The sequence below is a fragment of the Ptychodera flava genome, chromosome 21, assembly GCF_041260155.1.
Source record: "Ptychodera flava strain L36383 chromosome 21, AS_Pfla_20210202, whole genome shotgun sequence".
NCBI lineage: Eukaryota > Metazoa > Hemichordata > Enteropneusta > Ptychoderidae > Ptychodera > Ptychodera flava.
This window is the reverse complement of record NC_091948.1, coordinates 3,009,381-3,029,442: the sequence shown is the minus strand read 5'-3', so window position 1 is coordinate 3,029,442 and position 20,062 is coordinate 3,009,381. Positions and strand designations below refer to the sequence as shown.

At 36.6% G+C, this 20,062-nt stretch overlaps 1 protein-coding gene across 6 annotated transcripts in view; it reads left to right on the top strand.

The window, feature by feature from the left end:
* LOC139121098 (S phase cyclin A-associated protein in the endoplasmic reticulum-like) overlaps nucleotides 1-20,062 on the top strand; it is an 84,654-nt gene that overhangs the window by 6,428 nt on the left and 58,164 nt on the right. For 4 of the 6 annotated variants that reach the window (XM_070685726.1, XM_070685725.1, XM_070685724.1 and 1 more), the window contains 18 exons: nucleotides 626-715; nucleotides 3,655-3,792; nucleotides 4,273-4,439; nucleotides 5,327-5,782; nucleotides 7,729-7,832; nucleotides 8,704-8,877; nucleotides 9,430-9,599; nucleotides 11,533-11,644; nucleotides 12,122-12,262; nucleotides 12,621-12,776; nucleotides 13,245-13,387; nucleotides 14,026-14,107; nucleotides 14,796-14,951; nucleotides 16,537-16,638; nucleotides 16,992-17,188; nucleotides 17,678-17,804; nucleotides 18,453-18,565; nucleotides 19,584-19,707. In XM_070685726.1, the coding sequence (XP_070541827.1) occupies nucleotides 626-715; nucleotides 3,655-3,792; nucleotides 4,273-4,439; nucleotides 5,327-5,782; nucleotides 7,729-7,832; nucleotides 8,704-8,877; nucleotides 9,430-9,599; nucleotides 11,533-11,644; nucleotides 12,122-12,262; nucleotides 12,621-12,776; nucleotides 13,245-13,387; nucleotides 14,026-14,107; nucleotides 14,796-14,951; nucleotides 16,537-16,638; nucleotides 16,992-17,188; nucleotides 17,678-17,804; nucleotides 18,453-18,565; nucleotides 19,584-19,707 (2,752 nt within the window). The remainder of the gene's footprint in view (nucleotides 1-625; nucleotides 716-3,654; nucleotides 3,793-4,272; nucleotides 4,440-5,326; nucleotides 5,783-7,728; nucleotides 7,833-8,703; nucleotides 8,878-9,429; nucleotides 9,600-11,532; nucleotides 11,645-12,121; nucleotides 12,263-12,620; nucleotides 12,777-13,244; nucleotides 13,388-14,025; nucleotides 14,108-14,795; nucleotides 14,952-16,536; nucleotides 16,639-16,991; nucleotides 17,189-17,677; nucleotides 17,805-18,452; nucleotides 18,566-19,583; nucleotides 19,708-20,062) is intronic. The other 2 variants (XM_070685728.1, XM_070685730.1) reach the window with 1 other exon arrangement.

Here is a 20,062-nt window from a genome sequence, read left to right as displayed (position 1 = left end):
GTATCAAGTGAATTTATTCAAAAGTATTTTTATCACAGACCTAATGAAGAGGACTCTATCCTCTCTGAGGACCTGTAATCAAAATACCCATTAACAAGTGGGGACTGTGTCATCAACGATGACTTGTATTTCTCTATTTATACTGTGTTTTTTATACCATATCTATGTCTATATCTGTGTGTCAATGTGTGTCTATATCTGTTTGTCATTGTGTGTCCTGTATGTCAATGGTGTTACTCTGTGTTGATACTTTGCATGCACAAAGTGTATTTTATTAATGACTGAACACATTTGCAAGCAAACCGGTATGTTTTTATTCCAGGGCAATTGGCATCTACCAGTTTTAAATATCTTTTTTCCATTTTACACCCACCTGTGTACCACATTTCTGAAACATGACATGCAATTGTCTCACTTAAAATATTTTGTGTCACATTTCTACAACACAACACTCATCAGTCCCGTTGCATTTCAGCTTCACAAAGACAAATTCATAAATGCAAAACGCGGTCTTTTTTTAACATCTTTATAGCCTAGATTGAAACGCCTGCCTCTTATTTTGAATCTTTTTATCCGGCCATATAACTACTTCTGTGCAATGTGTGTATTGTGTGTTCCATCACAGGCCCACCTGCTTAGTATGGGAAGTGCGTAAATCTTCACCGAGCAAAACAAGGGCACCTGGGCGGCACAGGGAGCCCCCTCTCTCTCCCCGGTCTGTACTTTTCTGCATACAACTTATAATTTTGCATGCTGTAGTCATGTAATCGTAGTGGATGTATCAAATCTTGTAGCTGCAATTTACGTCGCATTTTCTCTGACCGGTCACTAGCTTTTTGAATTTTGTGCAAAAAACATTCAGCAATGTCTAAAACACAGGTACAGTTATATTTTCACTCAACCAGTCAACTTTGATGTCAGATGTTAGGGCCATTCTGTTTGATACAAATTTAAATATAATTTCTAACCAAAGAATTAAAAGCGGAATGATTGTACTCCAAACAAACATCAATCAGACGAACTCTCATCCATGTACATTCCATAATTCCAGATAACATCGTCAGTTCATAGGTTAAAGGTTCAATGTGATTTCTGGTGTGAACAAACATTGATCAGACAAATTTTTGTCCATGTACATTCCATTATTCAAAATTACATAGTCAGTTCACAGGTCACAAGTCAAATACATATAAGGTACTAAATGCTACTTACGCGGTAATTTTGTATTTGCATGAATGCAATGCCAATCTACAAATTGCTTGCTCTATAATCTGGCTATTTTGAGTAACACCACACAAATTCAAATGACATAAGCTAGCACAAACCCCGGGAAAATGTTAATAATTGCAGGAACTGCACCCTAATGTCAGACGGTACTACAGACTCAACATGGAAAAAAAACTAGCCAAGTTGAATCAGGATTTCACCATTCATGGTTTCAGTGCCATTCTGTTCGTTTCAGTAGCACAATGATTTAGAGAGAATTCAAGCCTCTAAATAAAATTCCCAAATTACCATATTCCTTGTGTTGAGTCTGACAGTGCATGGCTGTGGCTGCTTCATCAGGGCTTGGTACATGTAAATGTCTAGATGCATTAATGTAATGGTGAACAGTGCATACCTGGGGCAACTCTTTGAGAAATGGACAGAAATGGACGCTTGGTGGGTCTTTCTTTTCTAATACAGTGGTCACACCCTCTCGTACATACCTTGTGTGCCTAATTTCAGATCTGTCTTCTCATTTGCTGATTTCAAACAAAAGTAACAAAAACACTTTTACACCTGAAGAGTGAGTGACATTGAGTTGTGGAAAAGGAAAACTGCTTGTCATCAATTTCTGTCTACATCTGTATAAAGCTTGGCTACCTCTATCTACTTAATAATATTGAATATTAATATAGATAATCACAGTACAGCATCATTACTATGCCACACCCACATTTTAATATGAAAATAAATGGATGTTACAGGTTTGGTTCCCACCCTGTGTAATGTGAGGTTTTGGTTTGGTCCTACTGTACAAGGTTGTAGGGCTATTCCAAAGCACCATTGATAGGGGGTGCTGGAAGTACCAAAGTTATCGTAGACATGTGTGAAAAGTCATTGTCTGTATGTAGCGCAGTATAGTGTGCAAGCCATGCCGCTCTGCATGGTGGAACTTTGTGAATGAAAATATCCTAAATGAGCAGTAGAGATGTCATGCTACGATTTTTAGGTGATGTCCGTAGTGTTGATGTCGCAAACAAGCTAATATTGACACATCAGTGAACTTCTGATCTTAACCAGAGACATTTCAAACTAGGCCAGAGACTGTTAAAGGTATACAGTCACCTGTAATCCAAATAATGACCATACATGGTCAAAGGGGTGTTCCTTGGTATTCTAAATGCCCATGTTAGGGCGCTGTTTTTAAAAAGCGGCCACCCGCTTAAAATCTGTGATTGGTTAAATTTTCTCTTTCCATGGTAACTGTGGCAAGATTGGAACAGGTGACAGTATACCTTTAAGCTCACTCATTGCAGCAATCAGTTCTACTGACTTACTTCTTGTGTGCAGGGTTTGTTCAACAATCCAGTGTACATCCATTGTCAAAACAAGAAATCTGCTGTGAGGAGGATCATGCCTTGACATGTGTCTGGTTCATGGATCCCCCGTTCTACAGACTGTGAATTTGTCCCAATAATGTTTTATCTCTGCTGTAAGAATTGTGTCATGCTGTGGTATGAATTTCACCGTGAAAATGAAGAATTTGTTAAATTCAGAGACTGAGTTCATGAGGATAGTGTGTAACATCACTGTAATGTTTGAAACAGCTTCTGCTACATAATTACAGGTTGTCAACAATTTTACATTAAAAAATCCACATGGAAGGTTCAAAAATAAATCAGCAATAGGGATAAGTTAACAGTCTGTCCAAAGTTCAAAGTCGTGGTCACTGCATCTTTGAGTCCAACTTATAAACTTTGGATGTCTTGTCACTGTGCCAACCAAGAAACTTGTTTGTACATACCAGTATTACATTTCAATTTCCATGACTTGTACAGGAAAACTGCATGACCATTCAGTAAGTTTAAAAAACAGATAAATGAAATCTTGGGTACTGCTTTTGCAAACAATATCCAATGGTGTGCATCACCCTGGAAATCACTTGCTTTGTACCCACTGCCAGGAAACACTTTATGCACAAATTCCACATCAGTGATGATGGCCAGCTTTTCAGCAAAATGTTCTGCACCCACAAAATGCCAGTGACTATTTTCAAGTACTTGTCCCTGGAAAATTACAGTTTTAAAATGGGTTGAAATGTTGTAGCTTATTGATAATTGGCTATGCAGTGACTTGTCTAAATTGCTTTGGTAGGTGATTTGATTTTGATCACTTTGTTTAGACGCGTTTCATAAAAACCTGAAAAGATGCAGTTACCAGGGCCATGTAAATAAGTATCAATATATAGTATTTAGTAAACAAAACATCTCTTTCCTTTACTTTTTGGAAAAATAATCTATTCATTCTGTCATCTTCAGCTCCAACTGATCTCATGTAAAAAATCTCTTATCTCTCTCTCTCTCAAATAACCAACCATATAAAACACCACAGTGTCACAAGTTTGCAATAATCAGGTTGATTCATCGTGATCATTTTGTCAATTCTTAGGCCGACATCTCTGGCATGGGAGGTACGGAAGACCTCGCCTGGTAAACCATTAGGGTTGACGCCTGGAGGTGACAAAGGCGCAACAAGTCCAGTCAACAGGAGTCTGAACTTTGCTGCGTCTGCTGCAATAAAACAAGGGTCAGTGAGAAAATGCTTCTGTGATGGGCCGAGATATTCATAAAAAATTTCAGATGAACGCAGCTACTGAACAAATCACGTGATAGAAGTGATTTGATGATTCTGTGAAAGTGGTCAGATGCCAGTGTTTCATTTCTTGATAGAAATCATCATTTGACTCGAAAGTTGTAAAATGGACTCAAAAAAGTAAAAATGTTGTATGGTACAAATGCACATGAAGACACTTCTTTCATGATAGTGGTTGTCCTGTTGCAAACTACCACAACAGTGATATGCTGGGCAGTACAAATCTCTGATTACAGGTACTAATTCGTTGCATAATTTTGGCAAAAACCAACTGTGTTCAGTGGTTGTAAAGGACTTTTACATGCCAAGTTAATACTTTAGCCTTTCACTTTCTGTGAAGTTACTGTTTCTGCCTTCTTGTCCCTTTTAGTCTAACCTACCTGCGATTTTTTTCTGAAAACTTTTAACATACAGGGCCCCAATAAAGACGTCATCGCCGTCCCCAGGGTCAAGCTGGGCAGACAAGGTCAAGGGAGCTGTGACCAAACCAGTACAGATACAAGAGAGTCCCACTGTGGTGAAAAACAAAGATAAACAGACACATGATACTGTCAAAGATGCCAAGGATGAAAATGCAGAAGGTGAGAAAAAAGGCATATATTTCAGAATTCGAAAATGTAACATCGAGGTTACAGGATTGCAAACATTTGATTATTAAACACTTATAAAGTTTCACAACCAACCAACCTCCCCCCCCCCAATCCCTGTATACAGGTCCACACTCATCATTGATAACAATGAGCTGGGCCCAAACCATGATAAGGAAAGGGTTAACGAATAGAATAATGTGCTAGCTGTGATGAATGTCATGTGAATAAGAAAGCTGAGTGGAATACAGCTGCTGGCAAAGTAATAGTATTGTGAAGTTTCCAGAATGTGCTGGTCTTTGATAAAGTAATGAGAAAGTCGCTGGCAAACTCCGGGGAGAATGTGACATGTGACATGTGACAAGGGAATTTCCAGACGCCATCACTGGAACACACTGTAGATTCATGTCCTTTTACAACATCCAGGGTCACTTTTGTCATTGTTCTTTAAAAGTGGAGTGCAAGTTTTTAACATGGTCATCTTTGCATCACTAGTGTTGTTCAATAAGCTAAACCTGACCAGTCAATACTCAGAAGCTGAAGAATAGATTTTATGATCCAATCAACTTTATGTCTTGTGTTTTGATTTTGACATTCAATATAACGGTAGTAACATTATTGATAACATTTCAGTTTACAGGTGTTTGCATAGTTGCGATTTCACATCTTGCAACATTTTGATAGAATGCTCATTCTGTATTAGTCAATGACACCCACAGAGGTAGCCAGATTCTTCCCACACTGTTGCTATGTTCTTACTGATACATGATTCAAAATGTCTTTTGAATTGAAAGTTAAATGATTACAATGTTTCTACATGTGTTTGGATGTGGTATTTAAAACAGACTTTGAGATGCAGTGTGCTTTCCTTACATCTTCAGGACTGGATGATGGAGAAGGTTGGGAAACCGTGCAGCGGAAACACAAAGAATCGAAACAAAACAAGCTCAGACAGTTGCAGGGTTCACCCAGGTCTCATAGCATGAGTAATGGAACTACGGATCACAGAACTAATGAACATTACACTGTTCCCAGGACATGTAAAAGTTTAGACTGCAGGACTAGGGCCGATAGCGAGAAGGAAAACGAACCAGATCGGAACTCTGTCAATGTGATGACAAGAGAGACCAAAAGCGCCAGTGAGTTGGAGAAAGAACTGAAGGCAACTTTACAGATCGGTTTAGTCATACAAAAGGAAGAAAGCGGAGACTCTAAAGTTCAGGGTGTCATGGGAAATGCTGCAGAGGTAAAGGAAGTGGATGGGGAGGTTTTCACGGAAACTAGAAATGAGGAGTCATCCAAATCAGACATCAGTGGTACTCCCACTGCTGGCACAGGTTAGTTACCAACAGACATTTATCTCGTCAAATTGCCACATCATTAACCAATACCATTTCTCTCTCCCCTTCCTGTTTTATTCCGTGTGTCTTTCTGTGCTTCTCCTGAATAAATGTATGCTACCAGTTCCCAAGACTGAAAATATTTGAAGAAGATATTCTTATGAATTTGACATACGTGATTTACACAGTCATTTAAAAACAGAGAAACTACTTGATTACAAATGCATATATATCTTATATGGCTGATGCTATGTAATTCCCTCTCTCTTTTCCTGAAATCTTGACTCTGTCAATATTTTAACAAATGACATTGCAACACTTGGACATGCTTTGCCAGTGGTCATCTAGCATTGAGGTTTCATTTCTTTTCTGCAACTCAGTCAACAGAAAAGTGTTACACAGCGCTTTATAAAGGAAAAATTGTTGATGCATTGTATGCCATGTATGAAAAGAATTTAATATGGCTAACAGTATTGTCTTTTCTCCAAGGTTGGAGAAGATAGGTATGTGGTGTTGGAACATAGTGACATGTCTTCCATGCCCTCATGTTATTGCATTAGTACAGACAAGGAGACCTTCAATAATTTAACGAGGACCACTGTTGACGTGATTTCACCCACCTATCAGGGCTCGAAATTAGCGGTAGTCCCGCGTCCACACACTACCAACTTTTCTCTTGGGCTACCAAAATCCATGAAATGGTAGTCCACACGGACTACCAAAGCCTGAGATCTGAAATTCAGTCAGTACTTGGCATGCCATGACCGGTCTGTCACTTTGGGGTGATTACAATGCAGTCAAACCCAGCTGGACACAGAAAGAAGGTCGTGTTTTTGTCATGACGACTATCAAAATTGGCATTCAACTCTGAGAGTAAAATTGGTATTAAAGATGTTCAATATTATTATACAATATTGCACAAACTTTGGACTATGTGCCCGAGCTTATGTGACCATTTGCCCGACATAAGGAGGGCAAATGGTCTCCTTCCTCGAGCTTACATAGTCCCTATTTTGGGCTATGATATTTTTATTACATGCCTCTCTTGCATAATTTTCACTCAAAATATTTTTGGATCTCATACATATGACAATCATATGCTTTCTATGTTAGGCCCCCCAAAAAAGAAATGTTTCTGGTCAGCGCGCGCGTCACTTGAACAACAGCGCGTCACCCTTTTTTTTCTGTTTGTGGCCAGCGGCCGCGGCGAACTACGTAATGATTGCTATGACACCAAACCAAAATGGCTGAAGAGAAAGAGAAAATTCTTTGGGGGCATGATCAGTGACTGCATGAACAGTATATATGTGAATATATTGATAAAACTATAAAACTGACCCTCCTCCCTCCCTTGAGGGGAAAAAAATTCGCGTCGCCGCATCATATCCTGACCAGAAACATTTCTTTTTTTTTTTTTTTTTTTTTTTTTTGCCTTATACGAAAATCTGAGGAAAAAATTTATTATTTTAATCATCGAACGGCACATTGATACATTTAAATCACTTTTATGCGGTTTGTCGAATTGTTTCGCATAATTTTGTGAAAATAGTATTTCCTATGTAAAGCATGTAATTTTATTATTTTTTTAAATCCCGAAGTTGTCATGTTGAAAATAATTCCGGTTCACTTTCAGTCAAATGATATCTGCGGCCGGCGACGTCATCGTCGAGTAACCATTGAATCCTATGGAGCGCGCGACTTTCGATATATGAAGCATGTAATAATCACATCATATGACTAGAAAATTCACTTCATGGCAGAATTAAGAAAAATAGCCAAATATGCATGGGCTACCAGTCATTGTCACTGGGCTACCAACTTCAGAAAATGGTAGCCCAAGTGGACTACCAGGGGAAAAAGTTAATTTCGAGCCCTGCCTATGTAAAGGTCCCCGATAGGATTTCTCCAGAATTTCTCATTCTATCAATATTCTAAATTTTCAGATTCTGGTACCTCAAGTGGGGATGTCCAACTCAATTCAGAAGATACAGAAACTAGAGAAGTACTGAACGATGACAGTGAACGACTGGCAGCTCAACTACATGATGTAAGCATCATCTGAAGATGTCAATTTTATGTCAATCGTTTCTTAAGATTCTCTGTTCTGTACAGACAAACATGAGAGTCAGATGAAATAATCAATACAGCAAAGGTCATGCCTTTTGTAGTTTGTAACTCAGCGTTATTCAAAGAAATTCTGTGCAATTCCTATCAACCACTCAAGTATATTAGCAAGTTTAATTTAGTTATTGAGTAGAATTAGTTTCTGAATATGAATATTTGATTATTTGAAATATAAGGTTCTGTATAAAAAATTCAGCATTGCCTTAATTGATTTCCCCGTCAAACAGTTACATGCGAGTATGCTCAATAGGAGACAGTTTGAAATCTGACAGAAATATGACTTGACCCATCTGATGTGTGTGTTGTAGTGAGTACAGCTGTGTTATCTCCAGTGGTATGATGTATTCAATACTCAGTCATGTTTGGTGTGAGATTCGAGGTAGCCATGTCTATTTTGGCAGACGCTTTTGTGATGGCAGCCTCTTGGTTTACAGTTGCCAACCTGAAATCAATGCTTGTCCTGGCAGTAATGCTTTAAGATCCTTCAAAAACAATTTGGAGGCAGAATAGCGATGAAGGTCAGAGATACAGTAAACTGGAAATTTAAAAACCCTTTGAGCGCAAAAGTCAATATTTGTTGCCTTTATAAAATATAGCCCACTCAAATTTTCTCAGATTTTTGCCAAATTTTTGATAAAAAACTGTAGCCAATGAAATGTTTTGTCCATTTGGTCAAAAATTATCAAAAAATTACAGAAAAATTCATTAAAATTGGTGAAATGTTGCACTAAAATTTTGATGGGAAAAATTACAGTATTCAAGGGGTTAACCGCTGAGATGGATTTTTTGTGCAGGCTATGGTTGCAGTGTTAGATGAGGAAAGTTTGACAACAGAACTAGAGAAGTGTCACGAAGAGGCCTTGGCATCAGCCCTTGAAGAGGAAGCTAATCTGACCAAAGAAATTGAAGAAGAAGAGAGTAAAGAAATCAACGTTGAGACTGAAAATGAGGAAGACAGCGATCTTGGGGTGAGAAACTCATTATTGAATCGTGTGAGCTCTAAGTTTGCAGTGAAATTCTGTGACTTGTTTAGACCCAGATTTGTGTTACCTGTGCAAAAGAGACATGGAGAAAATATGAAACAAACAAATTATGTTGAATGGCATATTCAGTAAAACCGTGACGTTCTTGAAGGGTTTTTGAAGAACCTTTATAAATATGGATAACTATTGGTCAACAAATTTCTTTCCTTGAGGAAAAAGTGTGAAATTCTAGAAAATTAATATTGCTACATTTATTTAATGAGCTGTAAGCATTCTGAAGATCCAGTGTCTTTTGAATCAAATATCAAAATAAGATGCAATTGGCGATTCAATGCTTTTGCCACCACATCTCTACCCCCTCAATTTTGGTATGAACCTATTGTGTTCCATGGTCAAGTTGAACCTGGCTTTAAGGCTGTAGGAGCAAAGGAAAGCTTCATGTAAAATTAAATTTGTTCCACAGAGTCATGGAAACTATAATTTTTACCTTTCGCTCTTTGCATACTAGTATGCCCTGTATTTTATAACTTTTCATAGAACACAGCCAGTTCCATGGAGTTGTCACAGAGACTTGACTGGAATGACATTATTGATCAGTACGACTCCAGAGAGCAGTCATCCTGGGGTGACATGGTGGAGGTAGAAGAACGAACTCCAGGCCATGCCTTGCACATGCATGAAAAACTGTCCTCACCATCAAGAAAAAGGTGAGGCCAAAACCACTATGTTATCAATAGATAAGCCAAGACAGAGCTTGTGTCCTTTTGTGTTTTGAAAAATGTTAGCAGGCACAAGAAGTGTGTCAAGGAGCAACACATAAGAACATGAACATCTTTTGCGTATTTTAGTTTCTTGACATCTTTCTGATCAGTGATGATGGCTTGTAATACATTGTTATGCTAGTTTGTTGCTTGTTATGATTAGCATGTCATAATTAATATTCCACTCATTGGTAAAAATGTATTTTTATCTTGAAAAGTACAATATCTGAACATTTTGGACAAAATGTTTCTGTGCTTTACCCTTCGATATTGTCAGTAATCCCTTTATTTTTCCTTTCCCTTCCATGTTTTATTGTAAACTTTATTTTATCTCTATCAATACAGAACCAGGTATGTTCCCTGAACTTGGCGTTTGAAAAACAAAGGACAGCTAGTGATTAAGAATGAGGGGGCTATAATTAACATTAGTTGGGTGTATGGTATAGATCAAAAACCTGGCTTAAATGTTTCAACTGATGGTAGGAGTATTTACATCGCAGTGAATGGTCAATATGGTCACTCTTCACAATTCATCAGGAGAAAGTCATTAAATTTTCAAGATTTTCAAAACTGCAGTACGCAACAACCAAAATTGCAAAAAAATTTTAGGGACATCTCATGCGTATCAAAGGTTTTACCATCAAAAATTGTCCAAATATTGTCATATAGTTACCATTTCTCTGTCGTCTCATGCATGATGCATACTCACATCATGGCTAAGATTAACACTAGGATACTCCATTCAAATTTGGATATGAAGATTTGCATATCATATCAGCCTTCACCAATATGAAGAAAGACCTAAACCTTGTCTTCAGACAGCTCATTCATTTGTACACCAGCAAAAATTTCTTTTTTTCCCTCCCACTTGCTACATCAAGTGTTTATTTAGAAACATATTATCAAGAATCTGAAAAATTATCATCTGCTCATATCTTCCCATGGAAGTGCTTTTTGCAGTCATTACAGTAAAACATTTCTTAATGCACTGTACAGAGAGGCAAAATCAGACATACCACAGAGCATTTAATTCCTAGGATGTAGAAAATTTTGGTTACAGGTGGCAAAAATAAAAGTACAGGCAGTGACAAGTAGTGTATGTGCACATAAAGTTTGTGCAAAATGTCCTGATTTTTTTACTAAAATTAAATTTTCACAGCCAGCAAATATTAGCTGACAGCTGGTTGTTTTTGCTGGCTGCTGGCTTTTACTACATCCCTATTAGGACCACTTATTTTTGTCCAGTGGTTCTGAATGATGTTTGTAAAAGAAAGAAACCACTTTCTGTAATTTAAACAGCCTACAGCCTACTGTCTGTTTGTCTTTAATTCCTAATCCTTTGACTCTGCTTACTGCACTAGTACTTACTAAACTTAATAAAATTGTATCTCTATATGGTAATGCCTGTATTGATGGTATGGAATCATATCCATAGTGGACCGCATAATCTTGTTTATCTGTGCTGTATAATTTCAAAAGCTGAACATACTGCAGTATTTTTACATATTGAAGCGTAGCCAAAGTAGAGATGTTAAAATATGAAATGTTCTCAATTTGCTAACTTATCTCTTAACTGGACAAGGGATATTTTACCTGCAAAAAGAAGCGATTACAACCAAGGTTCTAAGGAACATAAGTAACCTTGACAAGTTTAGTAGCAGTTTCACTCAGTATAACTCTTCACCACTTCATCAGCCATAACAACTTTTACTTACTCAGCTATTTTGCTTCATGGCCATTTCCTTCGCATTCATGTCGTCTTGCAATCTGCACTGTATCAGCAACTCGTGGTTGTCATGGTGACAGGTTAGCCATCGCAAAGATGAAGATGTAATAAGTTGTCAGAAATATTGATCTGATTTATGTGTCATCCCTCCAGGACAAGGGCAGAGTCTCAGAGAAGACACGAGGAAAAGCAAGCCAAAGCACACCAATTACGGGTCAAGTTGACTGAGGATAAGAAACAAACTTTGAGAATGCTTAATGAAAGGGTAAGTACATGTTCTTTTGCTTTTTGTAAATTTCCAGGGTATTTTTCACATGAATTATGCCTCATACAGTGAATTCTTGTGAAGGACTTCTCGCTGGCAATCTTCTAGCACATGCTAAGTCAGTGACATCACCTTTTCTGCCTAGTAGATACTGTTGTAAGTACAAAAGTTCAATGCAATAACCACAGTCAACAATTACCTCTTGAACTGCCAGAAATCCAATGATCTTCAGTCATTTATTAGGACAGAATCATTTGATTTCAGGGGATGGTGTGGAGCAAATTGGTATGGCAGCAAATCTTTTTTGTCACTTTCGGCAAAAGAAATGTGGCAACACTCAGGTATATCAGTACAGTACAACTCCATGCCAAATCATTACTGCAGTTTTCACAGTATTTCAGCCATTGATGACCAGAATCAAACCAAAGCACTGGTCAAAAGTAACAGTCAACACACATTTTCATTGGCATCTTTCAGATCAATGAGGTCAGAGCCTGGAAAGCTGAGTTGTACAGACAGCGGAAGAAAGAAATGGGTGATAAACTGAAAAGAGCTGAAGCCAAGAGAAATTTGCAGTTACAAGCTGTCGTCAGAAAAGCACAGGAAGAAGAGGCTAAGGTATGATGAGTTCTGTGGTGGTACCAATAGTTTGAAATTCTGTTTTGAAATTCTATGTGAGCATGATGAAAGCTTGAAATTTTTCCATGATGATCAAGCATTCTTTGTCATCCAAGTACAGTTATTATCAGGTTTTCGTACAAAGATTTTAAATTTTGGAAAAAAATTAAAAGTAACCTATAAAAGGAATAGAAAGATGAAAGGGTATCTTTGTTAATAACAAAATTACTTAAGTTCCGAAAGGAAATAAAATTATCAAGAGGATAAATACATGCAGAAAATGGATTTCAAAAATCAGGTTTTCAAAATGATTGTTTCCTGTCGGTAATAATCCTGTCTTTTTGTGGCCGTTCCACAGGTGAATGAAATAGCCTTTATCAACAGTCTTGAAGCGCAAAACAAGAGACTTGATATCATGACGCGACACGAGGTCAACGAGGCAAGATTGCAGGACATCCAGGAGGAGAGACAGAGACGACAAGAAGAGAAAGCTGCAAAGGAGGAGGCAGCCCATGTAAGAAGTATTCCACTCCCGCTGCACTTTGCTTTGTAATGTGCTCCATTTGTGCTCTTAGAAAACAGATTGTATCATTTCTATTTCTTAGGATATGTGCCTCAGAACTGAAACTTAAAATTTTCCTCAAAGTTTCTTTGAGAAACAGTTAATTTGCTCGCTGTCTTTAGAAATCAAGAATAGAAATGAGGGGTCAATTGGCAAATTTTGGTACCAGGGACAAAAACTGTATAATATTTATAGTTATTTGAAATAACAAACGGCCACTATTGCTATCATTTCATTCACACTTTCCTTTCCACATTGTAGATTGTATATTACCCATCAGTTATTTGGAAATGTAAAACAGCGCCCTCTACAGTCTCTTTCAAACGCTGAATTTACAAATTTGAAGACAAGAATGTTGTATATTTTTTACTGCATTTACAATTATATCTTTAACTTGCATTTTTTGGTCATTGTGCATAGGAGAGAAGAAGAGCACTTGAAGAGGAGAGACTAGCCAAGCTGGAGGCCATGCAGAAACACAGGGAACAACAAGAATCCAAAATCAATTTCATCAGGATGCAGCGTGACAGAGCAAGGGAAGATGCAGCCAAGGAGAAAGCTAGGTAGGAGGGGGAGGGGGCTCAGAGTCTGCATTATTCTTAGTTATTGTACAAGCCATTTGGATACAGGAAATATCCAAAGAAAATTGAGTGGGGAGGGAGTGGAGTAATCCAGGTAGCAACATTGCATGAGTAGGAATTCTATCTACCATTGACTGATATTCATTGCAATTTAAACAGGTAACTCCAGATGCACTGGGTTGGTACTTTGAATTTTAACCAACATTAAATCCAATTGGAGTGATAGCCACATTTTTGATGCCGTAAAATCTCATAGACCATTAGGGAAGGGTGACTTCTTGATAGTGTTTATCTGTAAATTTATTGAGTTAATTGTTCATTTATTTCAATTTTCTGTCAATCACATATAAGAATGATTGAACAATCTAAATGTGATTGTCATCTTTTCTGTGTGACTTTTGCTTATTGTCCATTTGCCGTAAGACGCAGAAAATAATGTTATGCAATCTTCCATATATTCACACTGTTGATACTAATTTATGTATTTTTAAAGTGCAATCTTTTTCTGCTTAGGAGGCTAATAAGTTTAAAACGACCAGATTAAGTTTAGTTTAAAAGAAATTTTTAAATATTTTATGTAATCTAATTAATATCTCTATTGTCTCTTTTTTTTTCCACAGAGAAAGAGAAATGAGATTAGCAGCTCTAGATGCGGCTCAGAAAGCCAAAGAAGAAGAAATACAAAAGAAAATACAACAAAAGGTAAACAACTGTCATCACAGTGTTACATGTTGAGTCTGTCACAAGGTTAACTCACTTCAGGAGAGATGAAATTCTTCAGATAGTACAGCTATCACAATCTAATAATCTTGAGTGCTTTGTGAGTTGTTTGTGATGACTGCTGTGTTCTATTTATGGATTCTGAATGTTTGACTTGAAGCTATTACCAAAAGTGATTATGTTCAAGTTCCCCGTGCAAACCAATTTTTGATTGCTAATCTTAGAATTTAATGTACCCTGGATCTATTGTGATATGTTTTCTGTCACTGAAGGCTATTTGTGTACAGCCATCAACTCATGTTAAATGGACACTTTTGATATGATGTGTGTTCTGTTCTCATTATTTTGGATTTTATATCCTCTTTTTTTTGCCAGAATTTTAGCATTAAGAAAGCTCAATGTCAATGTACCATCAAATCTCAAAAGATGTTTTGAGATAGTGTGTTATGTGACAAAGAGTGATGTACAGAAGTATTTTGAGTGTCTATACGCGAGAGATTGTCTAAGATTCTCATTTGAATTGATAAGGTGTACAATACAGGTTATTGGTTTAGGTAAATTTACCAGAGTAGTTGTGATGGACGGTTAATTTTCACGCAATATCTTTTCATGTCAAAAATAGCTAAAAGTAAAGGGTAATTGTGTTTTTTTTTTGTCTTTTATATCAAAGCATGATGAAAGCAGCAAACGTCATTCCAAGCTGATTGAGGAGAGACGTGAGCGAGCGATGGAACTGAGCACGCTCAGACACTTTGCTTCCACTGACATTGCACCCAAGCAGAAACCGTTTGAGAGAAAGAAATCATGTACAATGTGCAATGTCTTGGTACGTAGGATGAACTTGATTTACAAATATTGTAGATTTCCTTCATTGTGCAATCGTTATATTCAGACGGATGGGCAGATTTTTCTATTGTGAAAGTTTACTGAAGGATAATTATGGAGATTATAAATATATCATGATTTATTAGTGCTCTTCCAAATTTACAATGCAGTGAAAAATCATTGCTGAGTGTATAACTAGGCTATGTGGTGACAGCTTACCTAGAAAAAAACAAATATTTCTATCCACTTTCCAAACCCAAGCGAATCAATAAAACTTCTTTAAGGCATTACATGTGGTTAGGTACTAAATCTTAAGTTTACATTGTGTTTGATAAAGGAGTTTGCTGTTTAATGTATTGGTTTTCAGTTGCTTATCTAAGTTGTAAAATTCTTGCTTCATAATTCTACGTCATTGGACTAAATTCCTTGCCTTTCCAAAAATAATTTATGGTCAAATAATCATTTATATCCTTTGAATCTCTTCTCAAACTAAATTAATCAGTCACTAATCAACTGATCATTATTTCAGTCAGCATTTATGTCTACACAAGTTTTGCTGTCTGCAAAGTTTGTGAATGTTATCATATTTAAATGCTTTTGGTGATAAAGAGAATTACTCAAAGCATGTGAGGCAAAAAATTGCTAGTCACAGAGAAGCTATCTCAATATGCCATAATGCCGTCTGTGTTTGTCCATAATTTCAATCTTGTCATTTCCTTTGATAGGACACTATCAAATATAATGTACTCTGAAGGTTATATGCATTGAAATTTTTTTACCTATTTATTTGCATCAGGCTCTAGGCCCATAGAAAAAAAAAGGAAAACACCATTAAATTGCAAAGAATTTTAGGAAAAAAACCCAGAAAATATGTTAGTTTAAAATGTTTCGCCAAGGCTGCAGTGGAAAGAGTAAGCATACCTGCATTTCAGATCTTCTAATTCTAATGATAAAGTTCAAGATACATTTTATGCATTAACTCACTGAAAGTTAATACAGAATGTACAACAAACATAGTCCTTGCAGTACAATGACAAGACAAATTAGAACATTTCCTAAAACAATTGTTGTATGCTATACTGACTTTGTTATATGAACGTTTTGTAAAAGTATACCAAAGAGGATAGCAATACATATTTGTACATAATGATTTGAACAATCCAATCTTCACTTTGATAAAACAATAAAGCAAACTTTCAGGAATGAAAGTTGACTCCAGTGTACAATACTGAGCAGGATTTTCTTTTAATGTCATCATCATCTATAAAGCAGCTGACTATAAAATCAACAAGATATTTGTATTTATCAACAAATGAAAGCTCCTACCCATCATCATGTCACCAATAAAATTTTACATAATTGGAGTAGATTTGGCGATACAGCATAAATTTATAGGGCTAGTCATGAATAAAGTCTGACCACTGCAGAGCAAGTCAGGACATATGACACTCTACATTTATTCTATATTCTGAAATCTCTGCTAAGGTTGATTCAATGCAAATAAAATGATTTGATCTTTGCTATTGGGGAAATTGCTTCCTGATGTCCTTTGGATAATGTCAAAATTCTTTGCTCTACTCTGACAGATTCCTTCAGAGGTTTATCTACTTAGTCATTTACACGGCAAGAAACACAAAGAAATGATTCAGGAAAGCATCAAAGGCAAGACACTTACACAGGAAGAATTGGTAGGTAACAATTCTGATTTGAAACTTTACAGTGGGTGTTACAATTCAAGATACAGTGTTTTCAGTCAGTTTTTGATTACGGATTTTATGTAAAACTGGCCGTGGAATTTCTTGCATGTACATTTGAAGTACCAACATTATGCAATATCCAGTCCTAGAAAGCTACTGAAAATTACCAACATTGTCTGAGCTTGGCAGTATTGACATTTGGTTGGCGGTGTTTTCACATAAATCAAAGATATTGAGTGGTACTGATCTGCCATGAACAAATTAACTTGGAATTTTCAAGTTTTGCTTTCTTTTATGATTTTGCTGATTTTGTTATTCTGTTCTTTCACATTGTATCACAACAGGAGAACCATTCCATCAAGTACATTGTGGATGCTCCTGAAGACGGGCCTGATCCACAGCTGATGGCAGAGAAAGAACGCCAGAGGGCGTTCCGGAAGAGAGCTCGGAAGATACGACAGAGGATGACCTCTAAGGGCAAAGTGTATGAGAATAACGTCCAATCCAAATCAGCAGGCACAGAATCTGAAAACAAAGCAAAGTGAGTTGTACTGATGTAATATTTTATCAAAATTAGTGAAATTGTCTTACCTTCTGCATGAGAAAATTACAGTCTCTGATATTGTTGTGCAGAGTGTGGACAAGCTCAAAAATTTCCATCATCACTTGAACATTTTCCCTGAACAAGGATGCAATCTCAGATCTGCTGAGAGAGTAATTATCTCATGTCAATTCTTGGAATTTAAGATGACTTGTTTATGGTTCCTTAAATCAAGTATTATGATATCAATGCGTCTCTGGCATAAAACCTGGTACATATGTGTTATATTTCAATAGTGTGAAATGGTTTTCGTGTAAGAGTTAAACATTTTATCTTACATTATCATTCATATTCTTTCAAGAATCTTGATGCAGTTATTCATAGTGAATTGCTGAATTTTTCCAATTGATCACTTCACTATTATGTTTCCATGAACTTTTTGTTACCATGTCACATTGATGAATTACCAAATTTGGTGTTCTCTTGCAGGCTTCAAAAAGTTGTCAAAGACATCAACAAGTATTTACAATCCCAGGGGAGTGGTCCATGGCCAGCAAACCGAGTATCAGCATTAGACAGAGCATTAGGGGAAATTTCTAGAATTCTAGATAAAAAGGTCAGTCAATATAAGTAATAGAAGAGAAAGAAGAGAATTTGAATTCTTCACTCATTGTCTAGGCTTGAAAATTAAAGACTTAACTTTTTGCTCAAACTTCTCGAGGAAACTTTCATCCATTCTCTTACCAAATCAAGAATAAAAATGAGGGGTTACTGTGCAAAGTTTGGTACTAGAGAAACAAATTACATAACATTTACCGATGTTTGAAATTCAAAATGGCTGCCATCCCTGTGTTAAGTCACTGGGGAGAAATGAAACTTTTCCTTTACTCCAAGAGCTTCAAAATGAGCCTCCACAAGTGGTAGATCAGAAAAGAATTGTAAAAATTTGAGAGTTTGAATGTCACAGAGGCGCATTCTACTTCAAAAAGAGAAGACAATGCCAGTCTTCTTCATGTACTTTTAACTATAGGGTTGGAGAGAAACATTATGTTACTTCCTCCTGTTTGTTGAAAGCTGACTTGAAATTCTTGCTCAAACAACTTCCTTTGGCAGTAATTCTCCTAAAGTAAAAACAAGACTTTTATCCTCCGTATGAAGTACAAGTATATTGTTAGCCAAATAAAATGCAACAGTTCAGGATGCTGTAACAAGTATTTGTAGAATTTGTCCAATTTGTATGCGTTTTCTTTTCTTCTTTCTCCAGGTGCAAGCAGACCAGCTCGCATTCTGTTTATGTGGGGGACTGACAACACTTTCTAGAGTTCTGCTTCTTATCGGGGATTCCACAGAGACAAAACCACCTGTTTTGCCTGTCAAGTAAGTGTAGTCAACTCTCCTCTTGTTTTCAGCCAGTTATGTTAGAGCGCCACCATGTGCCAATTGAGTGATCTACCATGTACCGGTACTTTGTATGCTATAATGGAAACCTTTGATTATTTTAATGCTCCTGTTTTACCAGCAATATCAGACTGAGTTGCAATTTCAAAACCACTTCTAGAAAACAAAGATCTGCACATACTCTGAAAGGATAATAAATGTCAAAGCAAGTAACAAAACTTGTGGTTAAGTCCTTGATGGCAGTCTTTATTTTCATTTCTTAGTTGAAAAACATTCAAGAAAATTATGAAATCCATAATAAACCAGGGAGGCACAAAGACAGCAATTTTTGGACTTTCTGATAATCTTACTGATTTTCTTTAATGAATATAAAGTCCTATTTACAATGTCGGAAAATTGTTTAGCATTATGAAACAAAGAATTTTAGCTGTTCTTAGCAGATTTGATTGAAATGGTATCTATGTGAGAAACTTCACAAAAGGTGTACAAGATACCACAAAACATTGCCCTAAAATTGCCATAAAGTGAATGAGGTAGTTTGTGCCTCAAAAATGAAAGACTCAAGCTTTTGCTCAGACTTTCAAATAAACTTTCAAACACTCCCTTTCTAATTCAAGAATAAAAATCACAGGTTACTGTGCAAATTTGCTACTAGGGAAACAAATTACCTAACATTTACCGATATTTGAAGTTCAAAATGGCCTCCATCCCAAGTTTCCACCACCAGGGAAAATAAAATAGCTGATTTTCACAAAAGTAAACTGGTGAAAACTTTATTTACTCCATAAGGTTCAAAATGAGTCCCCCCTCAAGTGATAGGCCAGAAGAATATAATTGAAAAAGTTTGAGAGTCACATTCTACCATGAAGGAATCTCACTGTAAAGTAACATGTATTCATTACTTATATTAATCATAATAGATTATCCTTCACCTTGGATGTCTAGTGCTGTTTCAAGTTCATTGTGTTCACCCTACATTCTAATTTGTATTTCTCAGGACATTATGCAATACAGCTCATGTATTCAACTTAGCATGCAAAGGATGCTTTGATAACTGTATCAACATGTTGTGTGGCAACAAGCTTGGACCCATGGTGGATATGTTGATGCACAGATTATGTGTAAGTACTCACTGCTGTAGTTGTCATATCAACAAAACTTCAAATCAGGTGAAAGGGAAAAACATGTTGTTGAGTCTGTAACTTTTTTGTTTTATTGATACCATTGGTGAGACAACAGGAAGTGCACATGGTAGGTAGTTTATCTGTATGAAATCTTGATCAGTTTTACCTGTTACAAGAGTTTAACCTATAGCTTACTCAATTTCAACAACCGTGGCTTCTCTTGCAAATTTGTCATGGTAGATTTAAATACCTGTATGTATTTTGGTCTTGTTTATAATCAGTGTTTTGAACACCTGGTGGCACCCATGCCAGTCTTGCTAACTTAACTTTCACTAACATTTATATATTCTGT